The 22316-nt window shown below is 45.4% G+C and overlaps 1 protein-coding gene across 2 annotated transcripts in view; it reads left to right on the top strand.

The window, feature by feature from the left end:
- Positions 1-22316, top strand: part of LOC306665895 (cytidine monophosphate-N-acetylneuraminic acid hydroxylase) — a 66355-nt gene that overhangs the window by 25141 nt on the left and 18898 nt on the right. For both annotated transcript variants that reach the window (XM_079147561.1, XM_079147560.1), the window contains exons 4-9: positions 1227-1336; positions 2782-2972; positions 5813-5960; positions 6294-6375; positions 7190-7327; positions 9108-9243. In XM_079147561.1, the coding sequence (XP_079003687.1) occupies positions 1227-1336; positions 2782-2972; positions 5813-5960; positions 6294-6375; positions 7190-7327; positions 9108-9243 (805 nt within the window). The remainder of the gene's footprint in view (positions 1-1226; positions 1337-2781; positions 2973-5812; positions 5961-6293; positions 6376-7189; positions 7328-9107; positions 9244-22316) is intronic.

Here is a 22316-nt window from a genome sequence, read left to right as displayed (position 1 = left end):
CCTATCCCTGGAAGTGGCCGGGGGGTGGGAAACCAGGTGCCTTGCTGGGTCGGGGAGCGAGTCCCTGCCCGGCTGCCCTGCGCCCCTGGCTCCGACACCTCGGAGACGTCCCTGCTCTGCCTCCCTCCGGCCCTCCTCCGCGCTGTCACAGGGTCTCACTCAGACCGAGCTGACTTCACCGCTCTCTTGCTGCCTCAGCAGGGTGGCTTCTGGCTGTGTGCCAGAGAAAGCCCCAGTGGCAGCCGCCTGGTCCCGCGGCGCGGTCCTCGCGTTGCAGCAGGGTGCCCAGCTGGTCTTGCGCCAGGTGCAGCGGTTCCACAGCTGACCCGCGGGACGGCTTCCCCTCCGCTCTGCTTTGTCCCTCTTAGTAGGTGGCTCTTCTCAGGCTCCCCCAGTGGCTCCTGTTCCTGGCGGCACAGCCACCATGTCCCCAGAGGGGAAAGGCGAAGGGCCGCCAGGGCAGGAGTTCGCTCCTCTTGGTCAGGAAGGAACGGTGCCCCTGCGAGTCGTGCCCTGGGGCTCCAGGCCGCTGGCCCTGGCCGGAGCGGGCCCCAGGGAGCCCGGCGGCCTTCCACAGCCGACACAGGGCCTCCCCAGGGCGCCAGGGCCGCGGTGAGGAAGAGCAGGGCGGCCGTGCAGGCTGCGCCAGGTCCCCGTGACTGCACGCTCCCGCCGACTCCTCCTGCTCCGAGACGAAACCAGACCGCCTGGCCTGGCGCCTGCGGTCCTGCAGGCTCCGACTGGTCACTCGGCCTGGTCGGCCGACCCGCAGGCCGCACTCGCCAGGCGCCCTGTGAGCAGAGACCCCTCCTCCCCCGCACAGGGGGCCCACGCTGCCCTCACATCTCCTCAGTTCCCTGGTCCCCCAGAAACCCCGACTCTCGGGGCTGGAGGGGCCGCAGGGGGCTCTTGCCAGTGGGTGGGCGTTTCTCCTGATGCCGGGTCTGGCCCTCCCTCTCTCACTGCGAGGAAGCCATGGGTGTGGCCGAGCCGCGCGACCCACGCCACGGGCCTCTGGGCTCCGAACCGTGAAGAGAGGGTCGAATCCGTGTCTCAAGCTGTCCTCTCAGCGGATGTTGTTCGACCCAGTGAGTTCTGTTTGATTTTCCTTTGATTAATTGTTTTATTTTGCTACTCTGTGTACTTGGACCACACATTTCTATTTCAGTAATACTTTTTAAGTTATTTGGGGTTAATAATCCAGATTTGTTTCTCTTTGGTTCCAGTTGTTGAAATGGATGAAAATAGTGGACTTTTACTTCTAGAACTAAATCCTCCTAACCCCTGGGATTCAGATCCCAGGTCTCCTGAAGATTTGGCTTTTGGGGAAGTGCAGGTAAGGAAACATTAAAATTATAGGATTCTTAGAAATAAAACGAAAATGTCCTTCCTATATATTCAGGGGGGGAAAATACAAAACTTCAGAACAGGTCCCAAAGGAGAGTCATGCAAAGCTACTGGAGGCAACTCGGAAATTACTCTGGATGCCAGGTCATGGTCAGATAGAATGGTGTATTCGTCTGTTTTCTGTTGCTGTAACGAAGCATGCAAGCTGGGTACTTTATAAAGAAAAGAGACTGACCCACGGGTCTGGTCCCACAGCCTGGAGCTGGCCTCTGCTCGGCTCTGGTGAGGCCTTTGTGGTGGAATGGCAGGCATCACAGGGGCAGGGGACCTGCAGGAGCGGCAAGAGACACCTCTGCAGAAGGTGCCATCTGCTCCCGACGGCATGTGCTCCAGGCAGCTGGACTGGCCCTGCACTGAGCCCCTCCGAGGGCGAGGCCTCCCCAGGCCCTGCCACATTGGCATCAAGCTTGCCACACAGGAGCCTGCAGGGGACACACCGCATCCAAGGCACGGCAGGGACCAGCTGTGTACTTCCACATCCTGCTTCAGATCTTTCACAAACCTTCTGAAGTGTTGTTCCAGATGTAGAATCTGGGTTTCTTCAGAGGAAACATTAGTTTGGGAGAGATGGTCATAAACTCATTTCTCTGTGTGTTTGGAAATGTGGGTATCTGTGAGCAGTTACTTTTTGAAGAAAAAGAAAAAAAGGGAAGGACCCCAGACGGACATAATCCAAGCCCATTCGACTCCTGGCCACGCCTCACCTGCTCCATTGGCCTTGGTGCTGGAGTTCCTGTTACCTTATCTGACTTTTGTGGCAGGTGGAGGCCAGGGTAAGAGGAACGGGCTTGGTATTCCCCAGTCTGTGCTGGTCTGCGACTCACTGTGTCCAGCCATCCCCAGAGGACTGTGGCATCCTGCAGGGTGAGCTCACAGGTGACGGAGAGCAGAAGGCCAGCAGGCCTCTCGATGACGGTTCATCCAGGCTGCGTGGCTATGCCCACCTGCACCCCCATCAGACATCATTCATTCATGCCCCTGTTCACGGCCACTCTGGTGCTTAAGTCCCCAAAACGCCTGCCACAACACCTTAGGGACTATGCTTTGAAGGACCGGCACAAAAGATACTCACAGTGCAGGTCGCACATATGTGTTAGGAGTTAATTTAAATAGAGTGAATGTGGGTTGATCAATTGGTTCCACACCTAAAACCCAGGACCAGAACCTCTGTTCTGAGACAGTGAGGGGCTGTGCTGGAACTGTGTTCTCTTTCAGGCTCCTACTGAGCGGCCGTAGGGCTCCAGACTTTGCCTGACCTTGCCTGGGAACAAAGTTCTCCCACCCGAGGGAGCGGGCTGTGAACCAGCAGAACCGTCCACTTCTTTCTGTGACCAGTACTGACTCATTAACAGGAATCTCACTCTCTTCTGACAGATAACATACCTCACGCACGCCTGCATGGACCTCAAGCTGGGCGACAAGAGGATGGTGTTTGACCCTTGGTTAACGGGTCCTGCCTTTGCCCGAGGATGGTGGTTGCTACATGAGCCTCCGTCAGACTGGCTGGAGAGGCTGTGCAGAGCGGACCTGATCTACATCAGCCACATGCACTCAGACCACCTGAGGTAGGACCCTGACGCCACCTCGGGGCCAGCACTGAAGCTGGAAGGAAGAATGGAGCACTAACGAGACAAACATCTGCACGCACATAGCAGTTCCAACTTAAAAAGTGCCTCGTGCTTGGCACCCGTGGGAATGAGGAAGAGCCATTGTGGGAAGGAGGCCGGGTTGGCAGATCCCTCTCTTGCCACCCTCAGACCACGCGGTGTGAGTCTAGGCTTAAGGTCAGCAGGATTGAGCTTTGGGTGCTTGGTTTTTTCCCTCAGTTCAATATTTACAACAGGAATCAGCACACTTTCTTTTTTTTTTTTTTTTAAATATAAAGAGCCAGTGTAAATATTTTAGGTTCTGCAAACCATGTAATCAGCATTGTGACGAACTCAACTTTATCATTATAATACAAAGCAGCCACAGACAATCCTGAGGGGAAATGACTGTTCCAATAAAACTTCATGGATAATGACATTAGCAACTCATATAATTTTTATGAATCATATATTATTATTGTCCCTTTGGTTGTCTTTAGAATCATCTAAAAGGGTAACAACTGACTTCAGTTTACAAGTTACACAAAAGTAAAGACCAGGCCGGACTTGGCTCCCTAGGCTGGCTTGCCAGGCCCTGGGCTATAGCTGCCCAGGGCTCCCGTGGACTCAGGAGGCCCGAGTCAAACCCAGGTCACACTTTGCTGAAACCAGAGCACCGGGGATCCCGCAGACACCTCCCTAACCGGGCGGTCACAAGGAAGGAGGAGAGAGAAACCACTCACATTGGTGAACCAGCTGTTACCAGAGGAGAGAGGGCCATCTCCCAGGTCCTCAGCAGAACTGCGGGGTCCTGCCTGGTCATCCTGGTCTATTCATCACCTTTTTCTCAGTTGCCATTAGAAACGCATAGCCATGCCCACAACGTTCTACGAAGGCAACATCGCCTTCTCCTGCCTGACAGAGCCACGTGAATGTCCACAGTTAGGGTTAACAAACTGGTTGTTGGTTGACTGGCTCCTTGCTGTTCTTTTCTGCAGCAGATGGGAACTAACTATAAAGCACGGATATGCTTTGATTTGTTATTTGTTAAAGGTAGTAGTTTAAATTTTTTAATTAACTGATTTAATAACAAATTACCTGATTCTTATCTGATCACAGCCCCCTAGAGCGTAGAGGTACCGCGGTTCAAGAAAACCTACTAATCTACTGTCTGATACCTTTGTCTCACCCAAGTTCCCAGAACCAACTTTGCATATCTTTAGGCTTATGAGACCCTGGGTTCTTACGCTGTAGAGGGACCTGAGGTTTGTGGTACAATTTTGCATCATTTGTTATGGTACCATGATAACAATATCATGTGTAAGAGGCAATTGTTTCATAGTGTCTGCTATAAAATATAATTGCCTAAAATTCAAACAAGAACATTCTCTGGGGATGCCCTGAAATTTAGGGGAATGGATAGGAACTTGTAATGTCATCCAGCCAAGTTATTCTTCAGCCACTGGCCTGAAAACCAACTTAGGTTAGCTCCAGGGTTTGTGTGGGCTCAGTTGTCATGCACTGAGACCCCAGGTTTCCACTTCAGTACCACAACACCTGTTGCCAAGAATCCATCACTGAAAAGTTGCTGAAGCTTGTGATTTTTACTCCTTTGAGTCTGTTTCCTCTGTAGATCCTTGTCGACTCTTTTCCTAATCAACCAGTAAGTATTGAGGTCATTTGCCCCCGATCCTAACGGTCTGATCTTTACTTATTGAATAAGACCTCCTGAATCACAAAAACAAGGGAAAAGTTCAGTGTATTCTAGCGAATAATCTTCATTCAAAGAACACCTGCCAGTTCTTCCCCCGCTGGACAGCTTTCAACAGTGCTAGAATGTGAGCATTATTAGTACAGTGGACACGTGCTAACGTGTAGATTTTGCTCACACTTTGGTTATGATTATGTATTTTATTTCACCTGACATTATACTCTGCTTGTGAGCTTGATTCTTAAACTGGAGAGAACATTCTCTAACATTGGACCTGCCTTCTAAAAGAAGCATCAGGTTTAGAATAAAAAAATGCAAATTTGAGTACCAATGCACTACTTGCAAGTTATTTCTGAAGATGTTTTCTCATCTACAAATACAAACAACCTCTGAGTTCTTTGTGAGAATCAAATGAAATGTGGGGAAGTGCCCAGCACGTGTGCACATTTGAAATACAATAGGCAACTGGACATTCATTATTCATCTCTCTACCATACCCCTCAGTGGTACATAATGACCTCACAGATCAACAAGCACAGTCAGTGAAGACCCACTTCATGTTTGTAGTGTTCAAAAAACACTTGAGGAATTGATTATACACTGAGCTGTGATCACTACAAGTGTTGAAAGGAGTTTTCCTCTGTGTTAAATTTGACTGTCTTGCCCGTCTGGTAACTTGGGCTCTCCTTAAGGGTAAAGAATTCTGCCTGTCAAAGTGTGGTCATCAGCCTTGGGAGGTGGACACACTGGCACCCAGGTGGTGGTACCTCGGGGACCCTCTGTCCTGTACGTGCCTGTGTCCTCTCTTGCCCTGGGACCTGCTGTCTGGAACCTGGAGGTCTGTGTCCGCCATCAGTCTCCACAGCAGACCTTCTGCTAGAACCACCCACATGGCCCACACACGTCCTAAAGAGAAAGCACAATCTCCTGGAAATGCTCCTCACCCTTTTAATCAGCCCTGAGCAGAGATGCTTCTCTGGTCTCTTGTGGAGCTGTTTTTCAATCCCTTGCTTTTCAGTTGACATGTTGGTTTCAGGAACAAACAGTCTCTTACACTAGACAATCCTCTTTTTTCCGTCTTTCAACTTTTCCATCTCTCTGATCCTAGTTACCCCACACTACAGAAGCTTTCTGAGAGAAGACCAGATGTTCCCATTTATGTTGGCGACACGGAAAGACCTGTGTTTTGGAATCTGAACCACAGTGGGGTCCAGTTGACTAATATCAACGTGGTGCCATTTGGAGTGTGGCAGCAGGTCAGAGACCCGTTTCCTTTCTGAACTCTCCACTTGTGCTTTCTGAGGTTGACTTTAAATGAGGCGATGTTGTGGACCTGGGCTGGCTAAATACAACCTTCATGTAAGCTTCAAATACTGGAGGTACCCGTCCTGGGTGAAAGGTGATTTCTCTCCATTGACAACAGCACAACCCTATAAGACAGGCTAAGGAATCCCATTCCAAATAAGGGGCTTTTAAAAATAAATTTACGGTCTGATTGACCAGTCTTTCCAGAAGTGACAGTCTTCTCAAATATTGAATTAAAGCCCAAACTGATATACACAGTTGTTGGTTTTATTGTTAAATTCCAGGTAGACAAAAATCTTCGATTCATGATCTTGATGGATGGCGTTCATCCTGAGATGGACACTTGCATTATTGTGGAGTACAAAGGTACTTTCTTATCCTCAGCAGCATTGAAAAGTGAAAATACTCTGGGTAGGAAAGATGGTAGTAGTTGCCTGTAGATTCGTCCTGTGTTCTCCTTCTTTTTCTGTATCTTGATTATCAGAGGATATGGTATATCTTTGTCTTAGAAAAATGTTCAGTGGTTCATAAATTCTTTCCAGAGAACAAATTACCAATAATGCAATGTGCATATGGCAGGGATGAAGATTTTTTCTACTGGGCAATCAATATTTTATATTTTATAGTAATTCTTACAGTAATCTTACATTCTATAATTATTCTTCAAAACTATCTTTCATGAATAAATCTCTTTAGTTACTTTCATCTTGAAATTTCATTAGGAAATCCAGTCATATACTTTGGACTTTCTTATGAGAACATGACCTTCCTGCCCTGATAATCACTTAAGTATGAACTTTGCATAGAATTTGCAAAAGATAGGCGGGTTCAGGTTGATCTGGTCATTCTTTCTTCTTTGCATCCTTCTGGCTCCGCCTCTGGAGAGAGTGGTTGAGAAGAGCAACCTGTCTGTGACCCAGAGTGGAATGAATCTAATTGTTTTCACGAGACACCAAAATCTACCCAGTCAAATGGGATGCATTCATTCACTTGAAAATTCAGAATATGCTACTGAAGACTTTCTATTTTGCAATCTTCCTCTTTTTTTTTTTCCTTGAACATAACCAGTTCTATAGTAAAATAAGTTGGATTGTAGAGGGTACCTAGAAGACTTTGCTGGCATGGGAACTCAAGCTGTGCTGCTTGAGATCTCACCTGATCGTGTGTTGTCTCTCCGCAGGTCACAAGATACTCAACACAGTGGACTGCACCAGACCCAATGGAGGAAGGCTGCCCGTGAACACTGCTCTAATGATGAGTGATTTTGCTGGAGGAGCATCAGGCTTCCCAATGACCTTCAGCGGTGGGAAATTCACTGGTAATACTTTATAACAACTTGATACCAAACGTCAGGCATAGCCCTTTGCTCCATGATGTGAGAATAAATGCAGAAATAATGCAGATGTAGTTTCTCCCTGCCAGACGCTTACGCCTTCCAGGGAAACTAGACTTGCAAACCACATATATTACAAACTGACATTTCCTGCTCCGAGCCCGATGCTGGTACATGAAGGAAACACCAAGACTGGGAAGCACAGCAGGAGGAGCGATGGGGAAGGCTGAGCGGGGTTCTGGAGTAGACCTGATGGGGCCGTGGGGGATGGAGACCCAGGCGCCAATGCCCTTGGAATGCAAAGCGGAGCAGGTTGTGGGCAGCTCAGGATGGCACGTCCTGTTGCTCCTGTGTGAAGTTCAGCAGGAAGGGGCACAGACAGAGGGGGCCCTTTAAAGTATGGGGTCCCATACAGAAGCCCTTCTGCTCAGGGGCCTCTACGGACAGTGCATATTCCTTCATTTAAGTGTCCTGGACACCAGCATGTGAGCACTCAGGGCTTCTGATTGACAGATCACAATGTTTAGTAAGGGTCCCTGTCTAACAAGGCTGCAGAAAATGCCCTCCTTGCAGAATGCAGTAGCCTCTGCCTCGCGCCTGCTTTCTTCAGGAGGTCAGCCTTCCCTGCCTGCAGGAGCGTGTGATTGGGGAAGATGGGGGAGCCTTCTGGGGAGGTCAGGTGCTCGCTCAGGGTCAGCCGGCACAGCCTTTGGTGGGTCAGTGTGCGCAGGCATCAGCCTCTAAAGGGACCCGAAGAGACAGAAATGCTCACAGTGCTTCTCCCTGGTTACGGGTAGCTGCTCTTTTCTCTTACACCCTTATCTTTGTCAAACTTCATGGCAATGACCGTAGTAATGGCTCCCTGGCCCTTTGCCCTGCACACTGGGGTCCTGCCTGATTCTCCGCCATCTTCGAGGCCTGCCCTCTGCCAGCTGCCCTGGCCTGCCTCTGTCCTCAGACTCAGCTCTCCAGCACCCTCCTGCCGGGCTTTGCATTCACTCTTTCCCCTGCCAGGGTCCTCCTGCCCACAAACCACATCCAAGTCTCAGCTGCCATCAGTTCCCTGACCACCCAGCCTGAAGGTGACCCTCCTTCCCACCCACCTGCCCCAGACTTCCTCTGTCCTAGAGCCCAGTTTTAATTTCTTCCTAGCACTCACTCTTTGCAAAGACTTTTCCTTTTTGCTTCTCCCACTAGAGCAGATGCTCCCTGAGAGCAGGCACCTGCCTGGTCTTGTTCACTACTGTCTTCCTGGTGCCTAGAACCACTTCTGGTCCATAGTAGGTGTGCAGTAAATATTGGTGGAGAGAATGAATTGGTGAATGACAACCTTGTGAAGTACATCAGGGTTCCACTCACAGAGGAGGAAGCACACATTGACGAGTTAGTAGTTTAACCCAATGTTGCACAACCTGTCCCTGGTGGGGCAGGACCTTGATCCTAAGCCTGATTCCACATTTATGCTCTTAATTGCTGTGCACTATAAAGTCATGACAATTGGGGTGATGATCATTTGTGTGTTAGCAAAAGTTAGATTTATAGTGTCTTTAAAATGTGCTCGCACGCAAAGTGTGACTGTACATGCTGACCTGTGTATTTGGCAAGGGTCCAAAAAGTACCCAAGCCAGGAGAGAGCCCAGAGCCTCAGAGCTTCACTCCGTGTCTGCCTTGCTTGTCAGTGCTTCTTCTGAACAGCTCCAGCCTACATCTGCTTTTCTGTGATTTCTGAACAGAGGAGACTCTAACCCAAATACTGTCATTGCAGAGGAGTGGAAAGCCCAGTTCATTAAAACAGAGAGGAAGAAGCTGCTGAACTACAAGGCTCAGCTGGTGAAGGACCTGCAACCCCGAATCTATTGTCCCTTTGCTGGGTATTTTGTGGAATCCCACCCATCAGACAAGTAAGGCTGGACACTTCATACAGTTTTACACACAAGTTCACGAGTGCTGGAATGAGTGGCTGCTGGGAATGCCGAGGGAGGGGGAGAGAGGGGTAGGAGCCCTGAACCTGTTAAACAGCTGCGGGGGACAGAGAACACGGCTTAGAAGACACCAGAGTGAACTCAGATGGGGAATCCCGAGGTCCCCCAGGGAGAGGAAGGCATTTACCAAGTGCATGCTGGGAGGTGAGCAGGGGCTGTCAGCCAAGCCATTGAATTAGCCTCCTAAGGGCACTGCAAAGCAGGTGGCATTGTGCGTTCTGCAGATCAGGAGTCTGAACAGAGGCAGGGGTGTGCCCCAGTCACCCTGTTGGAGGCATGGCGTCATGAAGCACTTCCTGGTCTGCTGGCTCCAGAGGTTTCTCTGTGCCCACTGATCTCAGAATAGAATCGGTTCATGAGGTCATGTCCTCATATTCTGGGAATGTGATGTGATTTTTCTTGAGGCAATATCAATTCTTCAAATGCTACCAACATCACCAATTTATGGAAAGATGGAATTTGACAATCTCATGCATTTTGCCAGAGCACGATGGTTAAGTCGGGCAAGACCTATACTACTGATTCAATTCAGGATTCCTGAAGCTAAAGAAATGCTTGGCAAATATTCAGGAATCAAGGACAAAATCAGGCAGTGCAGTTGTGTTTTCTTGACAGAATTGCAACACTTACAGAAAGGCTTGATTTGGGCTGTAGTGAAAGGAGAGGCCCCTGTGGCTTGGCCCTGTATGTTCTGTGCTAGTTGCCTAGGGCTGCTGTTTAGAGCTCCCCACGTACTGTAGGGTAGCCTAGGACACCAAAACGAGTTGTTCCACAGGTATAGAGCTGAGTCGTCTGAAGTCCAGGGGTGGCTGGGCCTCTGCCATTGCTAGGTGGAGCTGCTCCAGGCTTCTGTGACGCTGTCTGCAGGTGGCCTTGCTCTGTGTGTCTCAGTGCTATAAGGGTCCTGGTTGTGCAGGACCAAGGTCCACCATCACAGCCTCATCTTACCTTAACCACCTCTGTGCAGGGTCTACCTCTACAGAAGGGTCAGCTCTGAAGGACTCGGGGTTAGTACGCCAACATATCTGTTTGGAAGGAAAGCAATTCAACCCATAATGAGTTTTGTATTAAAATGGAAACTTACCATGACACAAATCAATAATTATGGCTTTCCATATTTTTTCTAAAATAAATGTGCAGTTTTATTTTAATTCGACAGCATTACAGTTCACTGAAGAATTGCAAGTAGAATTTGAACAATGTTGTTTGTGTTGATAATTTAGAGTTGCTTAACAATTTATGTAATGTTCCTTTGAAGTCCATATTAATATTAACAAGTTGCTACAAAAGTTTGTGGACTTACTAGACTTGGATAGACATAGTTCTTTGTTGTTTGTTTGTCTGTTTTTGCACTGAGGATTGAGCCCAGAGATACTCTACCACTGATCTGCATCCCTGGCTTTTTTAAATTTTGAGACAGTGTCTCATGAAGTTACTGAGACAGCCTCAAACTTATATTCCTCCTGCCTCAGCTCCCCAAGTTGCCAGGATTATGGGTGTGGGCAGCATGTCCCGCAGATAGACACAGTTTTGAAGCTAGATATGCTTTTTCTTCAAAATCAAATTAATTCTTCTAAAGAAACAAGTCAGTTTTGTCCACCTAGATTTGATTATTACATGAAGAAGAATTTTTGATACTTAATTCTGTTATTAGAAAAATTTAAGATCATTATTGGCCATTTGCCTGCTTCTCGCCTGTCCATCGCCTGCCTTACCCTATCTATCACCCAACGCACAAGGTTCACCTCCCTGATTGTCTGACAACAGTCAGCAAACTGATCACCGACCGCTGGTGGAGCACCAGCTGCCTGCTGTTGCCTGGAAGTTCTCTGTCACAGTACCTGCAGGTTTGGTAACACGTGGCTGCCGCCATTTTGAGACAACAGCCAGGCCCCAGAGGACCCCTGGCCAGACTGACTGAGACCCATCTCCAGGAACCCTCAGCCCGACCGATCACTCCCTGCCTCTGGGACCCTTACATCGACTGACTGCTCCCTGCTGCCAGGACCCCCGGACCAACTGACTGTGCCCTATCACTGGGACCCCAGACCGACTGATTGCACCCGGCCTCCAGGATCCCACAACCACACCAAACACACCTGACCTCCAGGACCCCTGCCTGACCAACCGCACCCTGCCTCCAGGACCTCCAGCTGACCACATTCACACCCTGAGCTGCAGCTCCCCATTTGCCAACACATTTTGAAGCCAGAGCGGCCATCTTGGATAATCCTGGAAGCCGTAGCTCCGATCTTTAGGTGGGCAAATCCCATCCTGAGACGCCTGCTGGAGACATGAAGATGTCAGGTACCTCTCATGCATCAGGTTACTGAACACTGGGAGGTTTCATTACTATATGACTGTTATACTGTAGATTTTCTTTTTTCTCCTTATTGAAAAATTTGTTTTTATTTCTTTACTTTTCTTCCTCTCTTTTCCTTTGGTTTACCTGTTCCCTCAGAGTCTCTTTCTCCCTTTTTTCCATGCTAACATCCAATTTCTTTTGATTACACTCTCACCCTTTCTATTATGTAGAACTTCTGTATATTCTTTTCTTATCCCATTAACAGGCACAACCTGCGCTACAGAATGTTTTCAACAAAATATTCCATGAGGAGGAAATGAAAAACATCAATGTAGGTCAGCAAAGGGAGGAACTACCTTAGAGAAAAACCACTCAAAGGAGAAACCAAGCCAACTTAAAAACCAAAAATAAGCCAAATGACTGGGAATACAAATCATATCACAATAATAACCCTGAACGTCAATGGCCTAAATTCATCAATCAAAAGACATAGACTGGCAGAATGGATTAAAAAGAAAGACCCAACCAACAATATGCTGCCTGCAAGAGATTCATCTCATAGAAAGAGACATCTACAGACTAAAGGTGAAAGGATGGGAAAAAACCTACCATGCACATGGACTCAGTAAAAAAGCGGGGGTTTCCATCCTTATATCAGATAAAGTGGACTTCAAGCCAAAGTTAGTCAGAAGGGATAAAGAAGGACATTATATACTGCTTAAGGGAACCATAAATCAGGAAGACATAATGATAGTAAATATTTATGCCCCAAACAATGGTACATCCCTGTACATCAAACAAATCCTTCTCAATTTCAGGAATCACATAGACCACAACACAATAATTGTGGGTGACTTTAACGGACCGCTGTCACCACTAGATAGATCTTCCAAACAAAAACCAACCAAAGAAACCATAGAACTCAATAACACAATCAATAACCTAGACTTAATAGACATATACAGAATATTTCATCCATCAATGAGTGGATTCACTTTCTTCTCAGCAGCACATGGAACCTTCTTGAAAATAGACCACATGTTATGCCACAAAGCAGCCCTTAGGAAATGCCAAAAAAACAGAGATACTGCCTATGTTCTATCAGATCATAATGGACTGAGAGTAGAAATCAATGACAAAATAAAAAACAAATTATTCCAACACCTGGAGACTAAATAATATGCTATGTAAGGAAACGTGGATAACAGAAAACATCAGGGAGGAGATAAAAAAAATTTGTAGAGGTCAATGAGAACAACAATACAACATATAAAATCTCTGGGACACTATGAAAGCGGTACTAAGAGGAAAATTCATTGCATGGAGCACATTCCAGAAAAGAATGAAAAGTCAACGACTAAATGACCTAACATTACAGCTCAAAGCCCTACAAAAAGAAGAACAGAATAACAGCAAAAGTAGTAGAAGATAGGAAATAATTAAAATCAGAGCTGAAATCAATGAAATTGAAACCAAAGAAACAATTCAAAAATTGACAAAACAAAAAGTTGGTTCTTTGAGAAAGTAAACAAAATAGACAAACCCTTAGCCACACTAACAAAGAGAAGGAGAGAGAAAACTCAAATTACTAAAATTCATGATGAAAAAGGAAATATCACAACAGACACCACTGAGATACATAGCATGATGAGAAGCTACTTTGAAAAATCTGTATTCCAACAAAATAGAAACTACCGAAGACATTGACAAATTTCTAGAGTCGTATGCTCCTCCCAAACTGAATCAGGAGGACATACACAATTTAAACAGATCAATAACAAGCAATGAAATAGAAGAAGCCATTAAAAACCTACCATCTAAGAAAAGCCCAGGACGAGAGGGATTCTCAGCCAAGTTCTACAAGACCTTCAAAGAAGAACTCATTCTAATACTTCTCAAAGTATTCCAGGAAATAGAAAAGGAGGGTACCTACCAAACTCATTCTATGAAGCTAATATCACCCTCATACCCAAACCAGGAAAAGACACATCAAGGAAAGAAAATTTTAGACCAATATCCTTGATGAATATAGATGCAAAGATCCTTAACAAAATATTGGCAAACCATATCCAAAAGCATATTAAGAAAATCATGCACCACGATCAAGTGTGGTTCATCCCGGGAATGCAAGGATGGTTTAACATCCGTAAATCAATAAACGTAATCCATCATGTCAATAGACTTAAGGATAAGAATCATATGGTTATTTCAATTGACGCAGAAAAAGTGTTCGACAAAATACAACACCCCTTCATGCTGAAAACACTAGAAAAAATAGGGATAGTAGGAACATACCTGAACATTGTAAAGGCTATTTATGCTAAGCCCATGGCCAACATCATTCTTAATGGAGAAAAACTAAAACCATTCTCTTTAAAAATGGGAACAAGACAGGGATGTCCTCTTTCACCACTTCTATTCAACATTGTCCTCAAAACTCTAGCCAGAGCAATTAGGCAGACCAAAGAAATTAAAGGGATATGAATAGGAAAAGGGGAACTGAAGCTGTCACTATTTGCTGATGACATGATTCTATATTTAGAGGATCCAAAAGCCTCCTCCAGAAAACTTCTAGACCTCATCAATGAATTCAGCAAATAGCAGGCTCTAAAATTAACACGCATAAATCTGAAGCATTTTTATATGCAAGCGATGAAACATCTGAAAGGGAAATGAGGAAAACAACTCCATTTGCAATAGACTTAAAAAAAAAATAAAATACTTGGGCATCAATCTAAACAAAGAGGTAAAAGATCTCTACAATGAAAACTACAAAACATTGAAGAAAGAAATTGAGGAAGACCTTAGAAGATGGAAAGATCTCCTATGTTCCTGGATAGGCAGAATTAATATTGTCAAAATGGCCATACTACCAAAAGTGCTATACAAATTCAATGCAATTCCGATTAAAATCCCAATGCTGTATCTTACAGAAATAGAGCAAGCAATCATTAAATTCATCTGGAAGAATAAGAAACCCAGAATAGCTAAAGCAATCCTTAGCAGGAAGAATGAAACAGGGGGTATTGCAATACCAGAACTTCGACTATACTACAAAGCAATAGTAACAAAAAAGGCATGGTATTGGCAACAAAATAGACAGGTAGATCAATGGTACAGAATAGAGGACATGGACACATACCCAAATAAGTACAATTTTCTCATACTAGAAAAAGATGCCAAAAATATGCAATGGAGAAAAGATAGCCTGTTCAACAAATGGTGCTGGGAAAACTGGAAATCCATATGCAACAGAATGAAACTAAACCCCTATCTCTTACCCTGCACAAAACTCAACTCACAATGGATCAAGAACCTTGAAATCAGTCCAGAGACCCTGCATCTTATAGAAGCAAAAGTAGGTCCAAATCTTCAACCCGTTGGCTTAGGATCAGACTTCCTTAACAGGACTCCCATAGCACAAGAAATAAAAGCAAGAATCAATAACTGGGATAGATTCAAACTAAATAGTTTTCTCTCAGCAAAGGAAACTATCAGTAATGCGAAGAGAGAGCCTACAGAGTGGGAGAAAATCTTTGCCACTCATACTTCAGATAGAGCACTAATTTCCAGAATATATAAAGAACTCACAAAACTCTACACCAAGAATACAAATAACCCAATCAACAAATGGGCTAAGGATATGAACAGACACTTCACAGAAGATCTACAAGCAATCAACGAACATATGAAAAAATGTTCACCATCTTTAGTAATAAGAGAAATGCAAATCAAAACTACACTAAGATTCCATCTCACCCCAATTAGAATGGCGATTATCAAGAATACAAGCAACGATAGGTGTTGGAGAGGATGTGGGGAAAAAGGAACACTCATACATTGCTGGTGGGGCTGCAAATTAGTGCAGCCACTCTGGAAAGCAGTGTGGAGATTCCTTAGAAAACTTGGAATGGAACCACCATTTGACCCAGCTATCCCACTCCTTGGCCTATACCCAAATGACTTAAAATCAGCATACTACAGAGATACAGCCACATCAATGTTCATAGCTGCTCAATTCACAATAGTCAGATTGTGGAACCAACCTAGATGTCCTTCAATTGATGAATGGATAAAGAAACTGTGGTATATATATACAATGGACTATTACTCAGTCATAAAGAATGATATAATTATGGCATTTGCAGGCAAATGGATGAAATTGGAGAATATCATGCTAAGTGAGATAAGCCAATGTCAAAAATCCAAAAGACAAATGATCTCACTGATAAGTGGATGATGACACAATTGGGGGATGGGAGGGGGGCAAGAATGGAGGAAGGAGGGACTGTATAGAGGGAAAAGAGGGGTGGGGGGGAGGAAAAAATAACACAATGAATCAAACATCATTATCGTATGTAAATGTATGATTAGGCAAATGGTGTGCTGTTACTCCATGTACAAACAGAAACAACATGTATCCCATTTGTTTACAATAAAAATAATTTTATAAAAATTCAAGTTTGTAACAGATGCAAGCATGTGACTACTTTTTTTGATTATAAATTTTATGGACTCTGAAGACAGTATTTCTGATAAAAATTTAGTATCTGAACTGAGATATATTTAAATGTATATTGAATTCCAAAGACTTGGTATTAGAAAAAAAGAGTGCCCAAAATCTCGTTACAATTTTGAACTATTTTTAAATGGTCAGAGGAAGTTATATGTTCCCATGGTGGCCCGGCTGTTTATATACACTGCAGAATGACCGTGTCCAGCTGATGGGCACCAACTACCTCACACTGTCATCGTTCCTGTGTTGAGAACACTTCACTTCCATTCTCTCATATCAGAGGCCAACAATAAAGCACTATCTTGGCTCCATAGTACTTCCAGGAACTTCGACATTCTGGATAATAGCCATGCTGGGTGGCAGAGTTTCCTGGATAGCTGTCGTTCGTTTCTCTAGTCATGAAAATTTTTGATTTTGGTGGAAACATCTCGGAAAGAGCCTTAGAACACACCGTATCTTTTCTTTGGCTTTGCAGTATCATCACTTCAGGGTTTTAGGATCTGCTGTAACAGTCTGCTGTCCCCAAGGGCCACCAAAGCTGCTGTAGCAGGACACCGTCCAGGAGGTGTGAGCCCCAGCATGATCAGCTCCAGGCAGAGAGACATTGAGTGTCCTCCTCGGGGTCTTGCTGAGGGGCTGCCAGTCATCACTCTTTACTGCCGTGACAAATCCACGCACGCCCCCTTTCTCCTTTTGGATTTGCTGTTTGTAGCCACCTAATTAGTTGGGAGTCAACTGTGGCTCAGTGTCTTTTATCAAGTTAGGGTATAAATGCTATAAGCAAGGCCCTGGCAGCTCTCCGTGAGGGGTTAGGGACCTAACCCCTAACTAGGTTCCTAAATAGGTATCCTTATTTGTATCCTCTGTGACCCAGATCCAGTCCCTTGGAATATTATTGCATTTCTAAGTCACTAGATCGGTTGTCATAATTTCTCTTTGGGAAAAAAAAATTCAGGTATACTCTTTTCCCTAGGTAGACTCCTATGACGAAGTATGGAACTTATAATTAAAAAAATCTTTTGGAATTGCTGGATAAGCCTAGCTGCAAGTTTAAGGAATGCGTTCCCATTGAAACCTGTACAATTTCAAAAATATGTCAAAAGCAATTTCCCCCAAGAAACAGCCATAAAGAAGAGATGAAACTTCAGAGTCTTGTGTTGCACAGGAGAGTCTGTGCTCATGCACATCAGCTATGAGGGATTTGAGGTGGAGTCGGCACCCTGGGACTCGCAGAGGGAGCCACCGAGGGACACAGGAAAGCAGGGAGGGATGCTTGCTTCTGGCGGCGGACGCAGGCTCAGCACGTTGTATTTGCCCGATATGCTAGAAGGTTCTGGCTGTGGACATTAGCTAAGGTCTCCAGTTTCCTAAGGAAACCAGGAGTCCTCTGCAGTTAAGTGTGCACTCACCTCCGTGTGGAGCGAAATGGCAGTCAGTTAACAAAAATACACTTTCCCTGCTCCTGGAAGAGATGCCGCAGCTATGGTGCAAGGACTTGGCCTAGGCAGAGGGCCCAGCCCCGTGACCCACCAGTGGGCATGGGCGCCAGTCAGATCGCTATCAGGAAGAGGTGATGGGAGCCTGGGGTGTTTCCCAAACGTCAGTCCTTGAGTTGTGGGAATCTGGGGAAGCAGGAGGCCCTTGGGGAGGCCATGTGGCTGGGGCGGCCCAGGAGGCAGTTCTAACCAGTCGGCACAGAATGACTTCAAAACGTTGACCGCTACAGTGCCTACCAGCGGAACATTGACCCTGTCCTAAACGCGACAGAAAGGGTGCAGGGAGACCCTAATGCCACCCGCAGCTGCCACAGCACCAAGCACAGGGACCCAAGCAGAGAGATGGCATCTGTGGTTTTGCCACGCCTGGAAGTCCTTAGCAGAGTTCCCAGCTCACAGTCTGCGAGGGGAACAGCTGGACATCGCCAGCAGAGCCCAGAGTCTGCGAGGGGAACAGCTGGACATCGCCATCAGAGCCCAGTCGGGGCTGTTCGGCATGCCACTTGGTCACGTTCGCCTGCTCACTGACAGTGGGACCAGGGCCCGCACTAGTCTGATCCCGTTTTCCGTGGGCATAAGCATGATTTTAGCATGATTTTGAAAGAATGACAGATAATTAACGTGGGACACCTCGGCTGGCCTGTGGAAGGTCCTCAGGAAACACATTTTCTCCCTCCTGCCTCTCTTCTTTCCCTCTCTCGATTCTTTACCTAATAGTTCAGAACGAAGGCTTGAAAGCAACTTTCCTGAAAGCCAGTGAGATGGTGAGGTGACACTGAGCGTTGTAGTTTGGCAGAGAGAGGGTCACCAGGAAAGGCAGAGACCCTGGGTGGAGTCCTCCGGGATCGCCATCCCTCCGCCCTCAACCCAGCGGGGCAAACGCAGACTCGTCTCTGCAGAGGCCAACAGCCGGGCCGCCTGCCCTCCGTCACTGAGGGCCACCACACACGCTGGACGGAGCATGCGGAGCAGCCCCCCCGGGACTCCGAAAACCAGGTGGTAGCAGGCGGATCCTGGCCGGAAGCGAGAACTGAAGTGCCCGTGAACCAGCAGTCATTCTCCCACTTCAGAGCCGGGTGTCGCCCTGCCTGTACAGACAGCCTGACACTGGCACCACCCCTGCCAGGGAGCTGCAGGGAGGGGTGTCTTCTGGGTTTGGGGTTTGTTTCTTCCATCTTCTCCCATCAGGTCCCCAGGCACTCAGTCCAGCAGCACTGCAGCAATACCCACCGTGACCGTGCAGGTACCCGGAACTCCAAGGGAAGGGAGCCCTTCTCTCAGTTCAAGGTGATTTTGGTTCCAAGAGGTGGAGAGAGGACCGTGCTGTTTTTCTTTCTCTGACCTCTCAGAAGCAGGTGTGGTTTTCAGAAAGTACTCAGGAGATCCATCAGGGGACCTGAAGCCCTGGATTTTCAACAGGCGATGAAGATGTGGAAGGCTTTCCAATCTGAAGTTCAGAGTGGACTGCAGCTCAGGCCCACACTGGTCACTAGGTGGCATGCTGTGGAACAGATCTGAAAAGGGCTCCAAAAGCTTTGAAAGCTGAATGGACATCGAAACCACAGCCCAGAGGGTGGTGTGAATTGATGTCATGAAACTAACCTAGTCGATTGCTAAAACGAGAACTAGAACCTTCTCTACAGGACACAAACAAGAACCAGATTTCAATAATGTAATATTAAAAATGTCCAGGATACAATCAAAATTACTCAACATAAAAAAAAAGGAAATGTTCAATGACAAATAAGGGAAAAGACAACAAATGTCAAACCTAAACCAACACAGATGCTGGACCAGAAGAAAAAAAAAAAAATTAATAAGCTATTTTAACCATGATTCACTAGAGAATGGTCAGGGCTCTAGAAATGAATGCAAATTTAAAGAGCTGAAGTATAGGAAGAATAAATAGAAGAACCAAATGGGATTTTTAGAATTAAAAAGTACACAAAAGGCTGTACATGGTCAGACATGCCTATAATCCAGGCTACTTGGGAGGCTGAGGCAGAAAAAATCACAAGTTCGAGGCCAGCCTGGGCAACTTAGATGCTCTCAAAAAAGAAAGGACTGTGAATGAGTGCCCCTGTCAAACCTTTCTTTACTAGAAAAAGAAATCTGGATAAGTTCAAATGCATAATGGAATTGACAAAGGAATTTAGATCAATAGTAGTTGTTGGATTTATGAGCAGCCAAGAGGAAAAACATTGAAATAAACAACAGAGCTTCAGAGACCTGTGAAACAACACCAAAAGGTATTCATGTCCTGGGAGTCCAAGAAAAGAAGGAAGAATTGTGCTGCTGTGTATCAAGGGAAGAAATAATGGCTGGAACCGCCCCAGATTTGATAAATGACGTAAGCTTTAACTCCAGATGCACTGAAAACTCCAAGCAAGATAAACTCAGAAATCAGCATCTCAGTACCTCAAAATAGACAGCTGGAAACTAAAGATAAAGAAGAAGATGTCAAATCATCCAGAAAAACAGAATGAATTGTTAATAGGAAACAATCCAAATAACCGAATGAAGGTCTAGTCAGATACCACGAAGACCAGAAAGTAGTAGAATAACATTTTTTAAAAGTGTGTTCCAAAAACATAACAAAACAAACCCTGTCAACTCAGTCTATATCCAGTGAAGATATCCTTCTGGAATGTCAGTAAAATAACGATATTCTCAGATAAAAGAAAATCTGATAGTTCATTGGCAGCAGACCTGCTTTAGAAGAAATCTTAGAAGCAGTTCTTTGGATGAAAGAGAGGTGATATCAAAAGGAAGCACAGAACTTCAGAAACGAGGAAGGAACACTAGAAAGGGTATATAGCTAGACATGTTGTCAGGTCACTCTCTTCTTTTAAGGTCTTGAAAATAGTACAGCATTTGAAAGCAAGAATTATACCTGTCAGGGGAAGTTGCTGATGGGTTGAATTCTGTCCCCTCAAAATTCTTTTGTTGGAGAACTAACCCTTCGTACCTCAGAGTGTGACTTTATTTGAAGATGGGATCTTTACAGAGGTAACCAAGTTAAAATGAAATCATTAGGGTGGGCCTCAGTACAACTAGTTGGTTTCCTTGTGATGGAAAAATGTGGCCAGAGAAACGTATATGAAGGGCAGATGATGTGAAGAAGCACAGGGAGAAGACGTGTAGAAGGAGCGACCCGGGCAGGTCCTTCCCGCAGAGCCCAACGGCAGGCCTGCTAGCACCATTTCACTCCCAGCCTCCAGAACTGTGAGACCATACTTTCCTGAATTTTTGAATTTCTTTTTAAAGCATCATGGTCTGTGGTACTTTGTTATAGCAGTTCTGACAAACTAATACAGTAAATGTGGTACATACGATAATTACAGCATCATATCAAGGACAACACCCCGCATCGCATCTACGCCCCATGCAAATTGGTAAAATGCTGATTCTAAGTAGATGGTGAAAAGTTAAGTATGGAATATTGTGATCCCTAGAGCAGCAACCATAGAAACCACAAGATACAGTTTAAAAAAAAACATAATAGGCAGACTCAATAGAATACCAAAAAACATGTAAATAACAGAAAAGAAGGAGAGGGGAAACAGAAGAATGAAACTCATAGAAAATAGAAAGTAAGTCATAAAATGGTAGACATAAACCTCTAAATGCAATAATTACATTAAGTAAAAATGATCTACGGACATGTGAGTGATGTCATGGGGGGATATTCTAGAGAAGCCCTGCCACAAACAGAGACCCCACTCAGCACCACACAGAACGAAACCCATCTGATGATCCATGGAATTTTGAGATATGATAAAGTGGCTGTTTCTTTAAAAAAAAAATTGTCCCAAAAATTGGAAGACAGAAATTGTAACAATAGATAAAAGAACAAGACCCAACACTATGCTATCTACAAGAAACTACTTTTAAATATAATAAAGTAGGCAAGTTAAAGTGAAATGATGGGAAAGTTTCACCACATAAACACGGATCCAGAGGGAGCAGGAATGCTAGTATCAGAAGATAAAGGCCCCAGAGAAGAAAAGGACCGGGATGAAGAGAGCCACAGTGTGGTGCAGTTCACCAGAGGTCAGCCCACCAGCGGTCAGCCCACCAAAGGTCAGCCCACCAGAGGTCAGCCCACCAGAGGTCAGCCCACCAGAGGTCAGCCCACTGAAGAGGTGTAACAGACATAACTTGTGCTTGTGCTGAATAACAGAACTTCAAATACATGAAGCGAAACGGATAGAACTGAGTAGGAAGATGGAAACCCACAATTATTATTAGACGTCAACATTCTTTTCTTAGAAATTGGTAGAACAAGAAACAGGAAATCATCAGGGACATAGAAAATTGGATCTGATTGATATTTAAGAGAAACTCACCTCAAAATAGCAGAAGACACATACGTTTCAAGGATATATATCCACCAAGAGAAACCATATCCTGGGCCATAAAATAAACCTTAACAAAGTTAAAATGGATATCATGTGATGTATGTTCTCTAATCATTGTGGAACTACACTGAAAATCAAGAGAAGACAATTGGGAAATCTCCAAATACCTGAAAATTAAACAACTTCTAAGTAATCCATGGACCAACGAGTAAGTCTTATAGGAAGTTAGAAAACATTGTGATGGGAAAAACATGAGAAAGAAAATACAGTCCGTGTATGTGGGATACTAACCAGGTGCAGTGTCACGCACCTGC

Source organism: Sciurus vulgaris (genome assembly GCF_902686455.1).
Source record: "Sciurus vulgaris genome assembly, chromosome: 7".
Classification (NCBI taxonomy): domain Eukaryota; kingdom Metazoa; phylum Chordata; class Mammalia; order Rodentia; family Sciuridae; genus Sciurus; species Sciurus vulgaris.
Note: the sequence above shows the minus strand (reverse complement) of the source record. Positions and strands in the feature narration are given on the sequence as shown.